A 14,570-nucleotide genomic window follows, 5' to 3' on the forward strand; every position below is an offset into this window, starting at 1 on the left:
GAATTACATACTCTCTTTTTCTCTCTTTAGTTTCTACTACAAAAAATCTCTTCAATGAGAGCGTGAGGGTAAGGGATATAAGAGAGGACTTTCGCTCTAAAGGTTTATATTGGGCATAAGTGATCTTAGGGAGTATATCATTACATTTGAGTTGTGAGTATGAATTGTAACTTTTCTTTGGCAAAAAAAATCTTATTATTCTTCTAGAAGTAGCCCCATTAGTGAACCATGTTCAATCCATGTATCCCTATTTTGTCAGCATCTTTTATCATCAATGATCATTATGCACATATGTGTTTCTTCACACTTGTAAATACAATATATAATAATTGTTTGTGCTTTTTGCATACATGTTGAGTTAGATACTTAATCACAGTTTAATCTTGGGTTAAGTTTGCTTCCACTAATATAGAGAAACAACTAGTGAGTGAACATGTATAGTATCATGTATGGATTAAATAATGACTATCATTTGCATTTGCCAGTGAATTGGTTTTTAAATTATCATGTTATGGATTAAATAGTGACTATCATTTGCATTTGCTTGTGAATTGGTTTTTAAAGTTTTGTTTGGAAGGCATCAAAGATAGTGAAGCAATAAACTCTTACAACACAACATTTTAAGATGTATGTCATGTTCAATCTCAAAGGCCATTTCGGCCTTTGAAAATACCTTGTTATATATCTTTCTTTCGACTAATTTGTTTTTTCTAATTCATTTGAAAATAATATCTCAAAGTAGTGAATAACTTTTTGCTTCTAGGTGTCTCTAGAGAAACTTTACTGACCTTTTTAAGTTTCTCTTTAACAGTATTTTTGTCCAAAAATTGCATGTCAATATTTTTGCATATACATGTTTTGGATAGCTATTTTATTTGAATGTTAGTATGCTATAACAATGTTGAAGATATGAGAAACTAGGGCATATAACACTCGAAGACAATTTTTCCTGTCTAAAATGATATGGTCTATCAATGCTCATCTAGAGGACATGTCTATTTCATCCTTGATTAAAATATATTAGGAAGAAAAGCATTTTCTTTTTCCTTTTTTCTATCACAATACACATTCTATGAAAAACGGGTGAAATGCAATATGTGTTGGGCGTTGAACTACTTTAAACAAGTGACACTTTGCATTGTTAAAGACATGAATTTCTCATGGTGTGTCCTTTCTCTTTTCCACATAAATCACAAACCTATATAAGGTTTGGTGGTCATAGAGGGTTTTATCTTTGTTGGGAGCATTTCGATCGATTTCGATATCACCATGAATGCTCTTCGGTTTAAAATGGCCTCCCTAATTTACACATTTGTAACTATCTCTTTCTTATGTGGAAGCTTAATGCTTCTATTGAATGTGGTTGTAGCACGTCCTGAGAAAGGAGCTCTTAACACGTACATGAGATGGTGGCCCACAAGTCATCAAGAGTCCAAAGGTACCTTTTTGAATTGTAGTGTGTGTGTGTGTGTGTGTGTGTGTGTGTGCGTGTTTATGTGTATATGTATGATTAACTATCATGGAAGATTGAATAAGGTCAATGTGTCAAAGTTGAGCCCAAGGTGAGGATTTCAATGTTGTGACTTTTGATGCTAACTATTCAACATAGAGTGAGAAAGAGATAGAATCAATTGACCCATACTTGAGAGATTGTATAGAGTGTAGCAAAGATGTGTGGAAGTAAGGATGTGAACCCATGACTTTGTGTTAATAGCATAATATGCTAAAACTAGACTAGGCCAAGCTTCATGGGCACAAGTTTATACAATGGAAAAGGAGAGTCCATGATGATAATGATACATACATACATACACACACACACACACACACACACATATTATATTTTAATAATTTGCATTGCCCAAGGTAGACTTTCTCATATTCTTCTAATAAAAGAATACTTATGGAACCAATGTGGGTGCGTGGATTGGATTATAGGTGAATTGCAATTGAGATTGCGCATTGTGAGACGAAGGTGTATGGAGTTGAAAATGTTGGAAATCAAGTTCTAATATGGAGTGAGGATGATATGATGACTTGATCAGCTATTTCATCTAGGCAATTGAATGAAAAGTTCACATACTATTAATAATATTATAATAAACCATCATAAAATCGAAAGTTTTATTTAATGCTTATAAGACTGTTACAACTTGGCTTCTCGTTAGATAGAAAAAAATGGTATTCTATGGTTGATCCAATATGTTCTGGCTACTAGTGAATTTCTATTGAGAACCATTTTGCCCTATTTTGATTCGATTAATGTTTAATTTTCTTCACCATGTAAGTTTTAATTTCACAGATGAATGTTAGACGACATAGAATGTTTGATGCATTAGTATTAAGACCATGGCTTCCTCATATTAGTTTTCTATAGTTTACAATGTTGTACATGGGATGTAAATATGCATGTATAGCTGGAGCACAAGTGGGTTAACATTATCGTGTTACCCAAATATCGTTGTTATAAAAGAGTTCGTTGGGATAAGTAGAGAGGGGGTAAAATGGGGCTAATTTCAGTTTTGTTGGAGATAGGGGCCGCATAAGTTTTTGTTGTTTTCTTACTAGTTCTGGAGTTGTTCCTCCGGGTTGTATATTTTAATCCCACAATGGATTCAAGTTGAACTCTTTTGTATTATGTTTGCTAACTAATACGAAGTAGTGTTTTTTTTTGAAAAAAAAAAAACCAAATTGCTTGTACTTTGCATGCTTCTTAGATGTTTTTTGCACAATTCCTTAAATAAAAAAAAGATGAATTCTTAAACTCAATTTTAAGGCTAGAGGAACAAGGTTTGTTGCAACCAACACGAAGTTTTTGTAAATATGCCCTTTTTTTAATCATTACTTGACATATGTTTTGCATATAGATGAGACGCGAAAGGTATCGTCAATGGTTACAAGCATGAAACCTCAAGATAGTGCATTTGGAGTCAACAACGAGATGGATAGCTCAAATGGTGACGTACTTAACAAGATTGATGAAGATGCATGGTGGCATGACCTTGCTAATAGCTACCCTCCGCCTTTCTTGGGCCCGGCAATTGCAGTTGACCCTTTATATGTCGGTAGTGAACTTGAAGACACAAGCACAAAGATGTCTAACAATCGTGATGAAGCTCCTATTAGAGACACTAGGGTAAAACATGAGTCTCATGATATACACCCTTAAAATATAGTGGTAATAATAATAGTTATAATAATGATGTGTCTACTAATTTAGCCATAAAACATCATAGAGAAATATAATATTAAGTTAAGTCTTAGACATCAATGGGTTTTACAAGTAGGCTCTACTACATTTAAGACTAGGTTCTCTTTGTTGGAACTTTCTTCTTCCATTTTGATAATCGAGGCTTTCTCACACACTCCTTATAACAAATCCATCAATCAAAGTTGGTTAATGTTTTGTTGCTTGAAATTTAATGGTGTCCAAGTAATTTAATGTAACCTTTTAGTAAATGTTGCTTCATTTTTTGTTATCAATAAGTATATTTCTATTAAATTAGAATGAACTTCCAAATGAAACGCTCTTATGTTTCTACCTTTGCTGATTATCTAAAATGTCTAAAGAGAAATTAAGAAGTATTTTGGTATTGCTTACCCTTTACAAACACTACCGTTGTTTTATCTCATGTTTTTAGGTTGCATATATCATGTTTTTTTTTTTCTAAACAAGATATCCTTCCATTAGTTTTAAGAAGCATGTCTGCTAAAAAATACAACCAATAGCTCAGCACTTCCAGCAACACCTTTGTTACAAAAGACTTCAAAAGCTTCCTTTGGAGCCTTGTGAAAGAGGGAATGGTGTACAAAGCATTACTCACATATTGCAGATATTTATCATGCAATTCAAACACATTCCATGCAAATGCCTGGTCTAATCCAGTTACAACCTTCTTCTCAGCCTTTGTATAAGATAATTCCAAAGGTCTTGGCAAATAGATTATGGAAGTATTTGTCAAAGTTTATACGTCCCGCCCAATATGGTGTTGTTCCAGTTAGGAATATATTGCATGTAATGTGTTGGACGTTCAATTACCATGGATTATGCAAGACACACTCATCAAGGATTGATTATGGTACAATTAGGTTTGGGGAAAGCTTATGATCATGATAATTATTCATTTATTTCTACTATAATGAATACAATGGAATTTGGACCATGTGTGTCTCGCCTCATATTTATATTAGGACAACCTGAATAATGCTTAATTGGAAAATTACATCTTGCCCTCACGAGATCAATTAGTCAAGGATGCCCTCTTAAACCATTGTTGTTTGTTATTGTTACTCATCCCTTGTTAGTGATTTATCAACGCTTGCAACTAATGGTGACATTGTGGGCCTACTTCCATCTGGAGGGCAACTGGTTGCATAAGCTTTGGCAGATGATCCTTTAATATCTCTACGAGCCTCATGTGAGAATCTTGATAAGGGGATGCTTGTATGGAAATAATTGTGTTGGCTTCTGGATTACATATTAAGTAGTGGAAGTCTAGTCTTGTATCATGTACCAAAAGGGATTTGGAATGTCTAGGATGGTAAGGACCCGTGGTAAGGAATGGCTCTATTTTTTTTATACTTGGGGTATCCATTGAGAATCAATGTTACGAATGGTCAATTGATTGAATGTACGTCAAATCACTTAAAGGGATAAGTTCAAGTACTGGAAGTCACAATCTTGGTTATTTCATGTATGACTAAAGGTTATACAATGTATTATGGAACCCATGATATTATATCATTTGTCATTGTTGTCATGGACAAAGAAGGATTTGTGTTATGTTTTGCAATCTCTTTAATATTTGTTGTGGAGAAAGAGGGGTAAGATGGGAATCATATGGGTTGCAAGGAATCATCTAGCAACCCCAAAGCACTTGAGGAAGTTAGAATATTAGACTTAACTATGCATATGATGACTCGTAGATTTTCGTTATTGCAAGTCATGTGTTCTAACTCACAACCATGGATATCTATTGTTCAATATTTCATTGAGAACAAGGGTTTAACACATGGGAGGACAATGATTAAGGCTTCATGGTGGCAATTACTGAACGTATGTATTTTACTTAAGATTCTTGACCCTTAATGTGTTCAAAACTTCGTTATCTCATGGCAAGAAGGGGTCTCTTTTTCTAGTAGAGAGAACAACTACAAAATATTATATTGATTCAAGGTCCTTTATCTCTACAAATAGAATAGCAACCTTGGGTTGACTAGTGTTTAAGGCGTCAAACGTCATTTTTTACAAGTGACTTATAATATATTGTATCACTTCTCTGTTGAGTCTCTTCAATGATTATCATCCAAAGCTGAACAAGAATAGAAAGTACATAACTTTGATTTTGGATGGTGGCAAATCTTAAAACGTAGTTGTCATTCTAAAGTGCCAATTGTAGCAAAGGTCTTGATTTGGAGAGTTTTGATTGGGGGTTTGTCTTTGAGATTAGATCTAATGCGATGTGGACTAATAACAAGCAATTGCTTCTTTTGCATTATTCAAGTGGAAGATAGTACTCATAATTTCATACAATGTTCGATTGCTTGTCATATTTGGAGTTACATTTGTCACGATGGTGTTTGAAGCCAAGACAATGAGTGTTTGTACAATTCATAAAGTCGGTCCAAATCAAAGATAGAGATCATTTTTCCTATTGATAAGGTATTATTGGGGATTGCATGATAATTGGGATATGCACAAGGCTTTTGTATTTGATGGTAGGCATGGAGTCAAAACATATCTACGAAAGTTGAACGGAGTACTAATTTGGCAATTTTCTTTGTGTTTCTTTGTCAAGCAATGGTGAATGGTTTAAAATGTCAACAATTTTTTAAATGGATATTATTTTTCTATGCAATTATTGATGAGGATTCTAGGCATGGATGGTACCATTGTCATAATATATGCGCAAAGAGGAGGGACGACAAGAGATTATTAAAGTAATGAGTGTTGCACAAAGCAATGGTGAATGGTTTTAAAACATCAACAAATGTTTGAAATGTTACATGATTTTTCTATACTCTAATTAAGGAGTTAAGTATAGTGTCCTTACATTCAAAGTTATTAAATCATCTCATTCTTATGTCTAAGATTTGGGCATCATTAATGATGATATTTTCGTCCTCTTTACCAACGGTTTACATTCAAAGTGTCAAAGCTTTACATTCTTCATCATGTACGGATTTGTTTAACTACATATGTGATGGGGACTATATGTTGAAAGTTCAAACAAAATCGATCAGCTCGTGATCGAGGTTTGGAAGGTCAGATCCTCCACAAAGACATTTGGATTTGTCCTTTTTGTGTGCTTGATGCACCTTTTGAATTTCTCGACTTTGTGTTCAAGTTGGGTGGAATTGAGCTCCTTTGCAATACATTCCTTTGTCCTTTTGGAAAGGTATGGTTGGCATGTGAACTTGGGCCAATCTTCATTGATGCCAAGGAAGATGGTGGCTTTTGCAGTTAGGATGTGGTCATGGGAAGGTATTTCACCCTGTGACTCCTCAACATGGTTTGTTAGAGAGAAAATGAAAATCCATTAAAGTGCATTAAGAAATGATAATAAAGTGGGATTCGAACTTTGTGTAGATACATTATAAATGTTTGAATCATCAATATTCATCCTCGCTCCTTGCCTACTATGCATTGAAATATCCTAGAGTTTTGTATTATGTTCCCAGATGCCCTTAAGTTTCTGTTACTCAGCAAATACCCCTTGTTAACCCTTGAAAGAGAGAAAATGTAGATGATTTACAATGCACTTTATGTTACATATAGTTGTCATGACGGTTTGTCAAGGGCATTTGGGAATTAATGGACACTTACAAACATTTGGAAAATAATTAATTTTTGAGTATTTGAGAGAAGATATTTTTCGAGAAAAGTACAATGCATAGCCAAAAAATTTAATACAAAAATGTAAATTGTACATTTAAATCATCATATAGGCTATCGAAAATAAATTAAATTGGTTTAAAATATGGTGATGGAAGACAAAACCACATCATGATTTGATATTAAAGATAAGTATGAAATGTGACAAATCCAAATTTTCCTTGCATATTGGGTCGCAACATTTGATGTTGTAGAATATGATTTCATGGATCTAACAATGTTAGTTACATTTTTGTAACCTAGCTTTGACCCTAGGTCACATGTTGAATTGAATTTCTTGTAAGATTTGAATGTTGTGAAAGTGTTTGGAATACATTGGGATTTTTTTCAAATCTAGTGTACGTGATAAAAATGAGTATCGAGGCAATTACAACTATAGTATATTTGGTTGTACATCTAAGATTTGATTTTTCATTCCATGAGAAAGAGGTAGATTGCTGCCACTATATCTCAAAGAGTTGCAAAAGCATAGATGTGTGTTCCACCATGAAAATAACGAGAAATTTTTCACCATGATAAATAATAATGTGAAAAGACACTATTATTTAGAGTAAGGAAATTTTACTTTGATATTTTGCTAGAATAAAAAAGTGCAATAAAATGATATGTTTGTTGAAGGACGTCACACATGTAATACATCAATCACTAGAACAAACAAAATGTGTAATGCACTAGAAAACAACACATTGCCCTATATAATTGTTCGTGTGAATGACAATCAATAGTGGATGTATTGATTAACAACAATATTGGTGGATACTTATGTGCATTGTTATAGACTCATTGACCTCCAAAATAGTTTGTTTGAATGATTATCTTTGATCTTGATTACCATGTTAGGTTGTTAGAAGAACAAAAATGATAGATTGTCAAATTAGTGTGATAATCACATGTGCATATTCGTCACTCGATTATCATTGTAACTAGTAGGACACTATACAACACAATAGGAAAGAAACAAGTCAATCTTGGTCATAATACTTGTTGTATCGAACAGGTTGGAAATTTGGTCATGGAGCCAATTGTGTATTTTGTCACAACTATTAACTTGATCATTGGTTTCTCTTTCTTCATTGCCACATTTACCAATCTAACTATCAATATCCTAGGAGGATTGTTTAATCTACTTGCTAGAGTTGGAAAGAACATGCCAACAAAATGTATGCACGATATCATGTAAACAAGAGACACTCCATTCCTAACTAACCATGAAAAATTCATAACACAAGATGTGAGCTTGAATTCAATGTCAAGTGTGGATAATATTTGGTACATTCTTGTAGCAACACTTTGTGATTTTAATGTAGAATCCCTTTGTGTCATTAGAAGATGAAGAAATTTCGTAAACTATTAGGCAATCAAGGAAATAGATGTGCCCTCATTTTAATGCAATCCTTTTATAAGCTTAATACAAATAGTACAAGACATATCACAAGCAATAATTTTCTAGTTTTATTTAAAATAAAGATTGCATACATGTGCAATGCATGCAAGTACTATGCTAAAATATGGAGAGACAAATGTTATCATCAAGCAAATTGTGCAAGGAAATAATCATGGTCATCATGTGTCACATAAAGGTTGTGATCATTTATATCTAGTTATTAATCCCTTCCTATGTTGAACATCACAACAAACAATTTCCAGTTATAGCATACAAACAATCCTAAATCGAATGTGCTCAAGGACATCCTTCATGGCAATGGTTTAAAACTATTATTTCCTTAGGTTGTGGCTATTGTACAAAAATATGTCCGCATTCAGAAGTAAAGTTATTTCTCAACAAAACTCAAAAAGGCTAATATATTGAACTTCACATCAAAACAAGTAGAGAAAAACAATGAAAAATAACAATGATTGCCAACTATTCATAAGTTCCTCGAAGATTACTAAAATACCATATGTTTGAAATTAACCATATTATGAGTCTCATGTCGCTGAATTACAAACAATTTGGAAGGCCTAGCTACAAGCTACATCCACAGAAGTGCAAGAGGTGTTGTGGGGGGGGGGGCTTCAACAATAGCATGAAAGCCTAATGAAGAGAATGTGACAACAAGTTTTGAAAATATCCATGGGATGACTTGCCAACTAATTAAATCAATCGTTGGGAATAGCTTTAAGGAACTTCCAAAGTAGGGATAACTCCCTTCTACAAAAGTTATGATTGATTATAATGGTAGTTTTAACAGTGAATCTCAAAAAATGTATTGTACTGAAGAACTTTTGAAGATTGGTACCCTTGGCGACGGTTTAGTTAGGCATCGACACAGCTCTACCCATCGATGATTCTCAAACCCGATCGTGTTGGTTAGGAAAGCAGCTCTTACTCATAAGGATAGTTTACTACTGTTGAATATCAGAAATTGCATTTAATTGGTGACGATTGGTATCCCAGAGGTTGTTTGGCTACGCATTCCTTTTCTTCTTCCGAGAGAAATTATTTGACACTCATTATCGCATAGCCAAAATAAAAACATCATTTATTCATATCATCATGTGTGGATGTGCCTAGCATACAACTGGTTTATACATCACATTTCACCAGATTTCCAAATTTGGCTACAGAAATATGGACAAACAAAATTATTTGATACTCATTATTGCATAGACAGCTTAAAAGTCATTTGAACTTGTGTAGAAGTGTATAGAACACATTTGGTTTATCCATCAACGAAAAGTACAGACCAGCGGTTTCATTCTTACATTTATTTCTGCAAATTTACTTAATATTCCATGACTAATTATGATTTCATAGCCTCAAATTTCCCACAACATGTCAACTGTCACAAACTAAACTTAAGTATTCACTATTCTCAGTCGATCATGACATGCTCTGGATATAAAAACTTTTGGCATTTATTATTATCAAGCCTGTCATAAATACAAATTCTTAACAGTATTATTATTCAATGAATAACTGTTACAATACCTTTAGCTGCACCACATTCTGAGGGTCAATTCTTCGATCAATGGACTGGAACAGAGATTTTGTCCTGAACCTGCTATGTGATTTAAACTACCATTTGGGCATATATCGCCTTCTTGCCAGAGGCAGCAACATTATGCTAATTCTTTGCAAGATTGAAAGCAATAGGAAAAGAAATCCAAAAACCCAAAAAAATAAAACAAAAAACTTACTCTCCCCCTCAATCTTCCATTATGGGCATAATATACCATTGGTATATATCAAAGCAACTTTTTGTGCTTCGTATGGAAGTCCAGATACGGTGAATTGGGTCCAGGAATATATTCACCATAATGCATATGAAGACGGATAGCTGCCAGTTTAGTCAAAATGCCCTCTGGGACATCAACTTCAGTGTATTTCACCGACTCTCTAACAGGAATTCCCTTACAAGTTGTCTGGTCTTTCTTGTGATAATCCAAGTAATCTATAGGCACTTCTTGGGTCTTTGGAAGATATCTTTTCATCTTCTTTGCTTGCTCTGGTGTTATGTTCTGTGAATGGATAAGTCTACGTAGGATTGTTTCTTGTTTCCTTAGACTCCTCCTTTTTGTAGACCCTCTCAATGATTCCCAGTCATACTTAAAATCCTTTCTACCACTTGGTGGTTTCAGCCTTTCTCCACCAGCATGATGACAATAGTATTAGCAATTTAGCATCCAATATCAATTTATGAAAGACTAATTCTCCGTCTTGCTCCATAGCTATTGTTAGTCCAACAGAATAAGGTATAATCAGAAACCAATGTCAATAATGATTTCACTCACTTGTACGCATCTCCTTTGATGAGAGCTGATCTTTTCCGATGGCAAAAGTCTGACATTCTAACTTCATGCAATGACCGCAGCCTCTTCAAATAGACTAAATTCTTTCTCTCTATTTTGCAAAGCCGATCTGGTAACACCAATAACACGTGTTTCCTAATGCTGATCTCACATTATATTGGAAAGAAATTTCATTGAACACCAAATGTCTCATGGCCACTAATATGCTTGCCTTCATGAACTACTAAGCACAAGAGAAATCTCTCAAAAGTTCACTTAGACCTTGAAATTACAAACCTTCTTGAAGTCTCATTCTCTTCGCATTCAGAGTCAGAAAAGGGCCTCGGTCAGGGGATTTATTATCAACAGCTGGTTTAATATTCTTAATGCGCAAATGATGACGACGTAATTTGATATCATGCTCCCACTTTAAGTATCCAGTCATCACTTCATACTTCTTCATCCTTGCATCTAATTTAAATGCATTGGAACACATTTTCGGTTCCTATCATCCGAAACCAAAACCAGTAAGATGCAGAACAATATATGAATTGCAAATATTAACAACGTTCTAAGACGATCTTATCATTATACTAGAATAGGCGTTGATGTCACCATTTTTTAGAAACACTGATGTTCAACATTGATAGGCTGCCATGACTCTTGCTATCAAGTCAACATTGATTTTTCAAGAATATGTATATGCAAAGTTTTCCCAATCAGCAACATACAGAAATTAGCTCGTGAGAAATCATTTGGATATGCATGTCTGATGGTGCATTAAGATTGTTTAGAAATGCCTCGTGTAAAATATGAAGGTTATCATGACTCTTCGTGGACAGCACTTCCACATGACTTTATCGTGTATAACAAATGATCTGATAATAATTCTCACAGTTCAAGGTACTTGCATGAGTGAAGATCTCTCAACGAGAAAGCTTATGATGAACAAAATTAATTTGTTTAGCATATCACACAATAAGATTATCTATAAATGTTTCTTCAATAAAAACAGGAATGCTCCATGACACTTGATAGAATGCGTTCATGAATGCTCATTGTAAAGTGGAATAGGCTCGTCATTTTTTAAGGTATTTTATATGAATTCTTCCCAGTGTCATGAACTTACTTATTGTCTTAATGGTAAAACTATCATATAGACCATGATGCAGAGAAAATCACTTTGAAAACAAGTAAGACAACTTATCATGTATGAAATGGAGAAAACATGTATATATTGCTTAAAATTATAGACTTTATTAGAAGGAATTCTCAGATACTGGCATGGATGTGACATGGAGATCTCATACGTTATGCTACAAATATCATATACCTCATCACGCAGAGAAATTTTGAATAGAAAGTGTTTAAGATTGTAGCACAGAAACTAAGGATCAAGAAACATATGACATACAAACTAAGAAGGGATGTGTTTCCAGACAAAGAAAATATGAGGAGAAACACATGTTCTTTTACCAAAAAAAAAGGAGTCTTTTTCTAACAGAAAATATAACTTTTAACAAGAAAGAAAGCAATCAGAAAATATAAACATATAAAACATCAGGAAAACATCTAACTTTGAGCAGAAGAAAAAACATCAGAAACAAGGACAGTACCAAAACAAAGTCTCTTTCCGAACAGGAAAGGATGGAAGAAGACAATGCATTCAGCATATCAACAGAGGGGGGAAAAAAAACAAGTAAAATCAAAGGATGTAAACGCTTACTTGATTCGCGAGTCTCGAAGAGTGTTCCCCTTGATGAAGAAGAGAAAGAAAAAGAAGAAATACAGATATATAGATGTATATATCAGCAGGAAACGGGGGGAAATCCCTGTCAACAAAAGGATGCGGATTAATGGAAGAAAGAAACAGGGACTAGAGCGCAGGAGGCCCTCGAAGAAGACGAAGGAAGGAAGGAAAGGTGTAGATCATCAAACGCGGCATCAATCGAATGTCCCTTCCTTTCCTTTGCCGATGTGTGTGTATGCGCATCTGCAGAAGGACGGACTGAAAGAAGGAAGATCGATCTGCAGGAGAGGGAGAGAGGAAGATCGATCTGCAGAGAGAAAACGAGATGAAGAGGCAACGCCGTCTCACGTCGAAAGGGTTTTCCAAAAGAGGAAAAAAAGCATGAGGCAAAAAAGCAAAAAGCAAAAAGCAAAAGCCAAAAGCCAAAAAAAGCAGAAAAGATACAACAAAAAGGAAAAAGCAAAAAGACCAAAAAGGTGAGGAGCGAAGAGATGATTATGTATATAAAAATAAAGAGAAAGAAATGCTTCGAAGAAGAAAGTAACAATCGGCAACGGCTCGGCTCGGTTCGGTTTGAGAGGGTCCAAACCGAACCGTTTAACAATTTTGAAACCTGAACCAAACCAAACCGCAAAACTGTTAAACCGAACCGTTAAACCATTAAACCGTAAAAATCGCGGTTTCGTGATTCGGTTTCGGTTTTCAACATAGGTCAAATTTTAAAATATTTTAAATTTATAATATTTCATTATTTAAATTTTTTAGAATTTTTAAGATGTTCCTAAAATGTGAGAATAAGGTCTAAAAATGAAAAGATTGTTTAAAAACAATTTTTACAATTTTTTAAATAAAAAATAAAAAACCGTTTAAACCACGGTTTCACAGTTCAGTTCAATTCAAACCGAACCGTTGCCGATTGTTAGAAGGAAGTTGTGACTTGACTTAACTGATCGGGTTGCTACTATGTGGGAACTGTCTGTCCATCTAGACGGAAACAAAAGAGACTATGTATTGACCTTTTTCTCCCTTCAGATTGTTGGCAATGTCCATACCCCGGCCGGACATGTGTGTCCCTCCATCCCAAGACGTTCTCATTCCAGTGCAGTTAATTATATGCCTCTCTTTTATGACATGCTCTGTTTTTATTTACATACTTGATGCGATGAGATTCTAGTAGGAATGCTTGGGCCCTCCATCACTAGCACGTGTGGCCATTATATCATTAAGTGATCCAAATTACCTCCAAGGACAAGGAGGGTGATTATCCTCAATGAGTTTGGTTGAGTATATGTATATATATACTGGCACATATATTCAACTGTAATGATTATTGTTTTCAATTTGTTTAATGACATGCATAACCTATATCAAATGGCACATTTTAATGTTTTGCCGCTAATATCAAATTGCCCCGTTGTCTTCTACATTGATGTTGTATCACATGTCACGATAACTTGCATCCCATCTTGACCTAAAATTTGATCCTCCCACTTTGAAACATCTTGAATCTTTTTGCACTGGTTTCCATGGGTCAATTTCAACCAAGTTTTTGTTGAAAGATGCGGGAGGATAAAACCAATTTTTATCTTAGTTGTGGTGCACCCAAACAACCCCAAACAAAGTTGAGACAGACCCGAATAGCCCCCCATCAGAGTTGGGACAATCAATCCCAAGGAGTCATAAGCAAAGTTGGGACAAGCTCACATAGTCCCAAACAGGGATAGGACAATCTTGATTAGCATGCAATTCCAATATGAGTTGGGACTCACTAAAAGAGCCAAACCTTGTCCTTGTCCCAAAAGGGGCACCGCCTTGGGGTGGGACAACCAGTCCCAATAGACTACCCAATGGCTAGTCCAACAACCTTATCTTGGCCTATACAAGTAGGAGCATCTTCACATTTTTTGCTAATTCCTAATCTCAAAGTTCTACAGTAATCAGTGTTGCCTTTTGATGGCCGTTTTGACCGTTTTTTTGGGCAAATTTAAAACCGTATATGAAGGTTAATTGAAAACTAAAAACCGTCAATCTTGACGGGCATATATGTTTTATGAAAACGTAAAAAGCGAAGGCTTAAAAAATTTGCTAATACCGTCAAATTTGGCTAAGACCAATATGTTATACAAGGGAGTACATCATAGTAGTGATGGGCAAAGTCTGTCCCAAGGATTCACAAATGTTAAAACGTGTTCC

At 34.7% G+C, this 14,570-nt stretch overlaps 2 protein-coding genes across 2 annotated transcripts; one reads left to right on the forward strand and one right to left on the reverse strand.

The window, feature by feature from the left end:
• Positions 1–1,254: 1,254 nt before the first annotated feature.
• On the forward strand, positions 1,255–3,169 carry LOC147852192 (uncharacterized). The gene is made up of 2 exons (XM_087334425.1): positions 1,255–1,438; positions 2,868–3,169. The coding sequence occupies exons 1-2, from the start codon at positions 1,270–1,272 to the stop codon at positions 3,167–3,169; spliced, it is 471 nt and encodes a 156-aa protein (XP_087190551.1). The 5' UTR covers positions 1,255–1,269.
• Positions 3,170–9,732: 6,563 nt separating this feature from the next.
• Positions 9,733–12,617, reverse strand: LOC147852193 (uncharacterized). Its single transcript, XM_087334488.1, has 4 exons — positions 12,354–12,617; positions 10,925–11,132; positions 10,631–10,757; positions 9,733–10,478 (listed from the first exon to the last, which is right to left on the reverse strand). The coding sequence occupies exons 2-4, from the start codon at positions 11,121–11,123 to the stop codon at positions 10,085–10,087; spliced, it is 720 nt and encodes a 239-aa protein (XP_087190614.1). The 5' UTR covers positions 11,124–11,132; positions 12,354–12,617; the 3' UTR covers positions 9,733–10,084.
• Between the last annotated feature and the right edge of the window lie 1,953 nt (positions 12,618–14,570).

Source organism: Azolla caroliniana, unplaced genomic scaffold (genome assembly GCF_043228905.1).
Source record: "Azolla caroliniana isolate FFs.n. ecotype wild unplaced genomic scaffold, voAzoCaro1.0.p SCAF_18, whole genome shotgun sequence".
NCBI classification, from domain to species: Eukaryota; Viridiplantae; Streptophyta; class Polypodiopsida; order Salviniales; family Salviniaceae; genus Azolla; species Azolla caroliniana.

What these genes read in the sequence shown, in the direction of transcription:
- LOC147852192 (XM_087334425.1), top strand. Translation starts at nt 1,270, where the DNA reads ATGAATGCTCTTCGGTTTAAAATGGCCTCCCTAATTTACACATTTGTA. An exon ending in AAGTCATCAAGAGTCCAAAG is followed by an intron (nt 1,439 to 2,867) that starts GTACCTTTTTGA and finishes TTTTGCATATAG; the next exon opens with ATGAGACGCGAAAGGTATCG.
- LOC147852193 (XM_087334488.1), bottom strand. Translation starts at nt 11,123, where the DNA reads ATGTGTTCCAATGCATTTAAATTAGATGCAAGGATGAAGAAGTATGAA. An exon ending in GAGAATGAGACTTCAAGAAG is followed by an intron (nt 10,758 to 10,924) that starts GTTTGTAATTTC and finishes TGGTGTTACCAG; the next exon opens with ATCGGCTTTGCAAAATAGAG. An exon ending in ATCAAAGGAGATGCGTACAA is followed by an intron (nt 10,479 to 10,630) that starts GTGAGTGAAATC and finishes TGGTGGAGAAAG; the next exon opens with GCTGAAACCACCAAGTGGTA.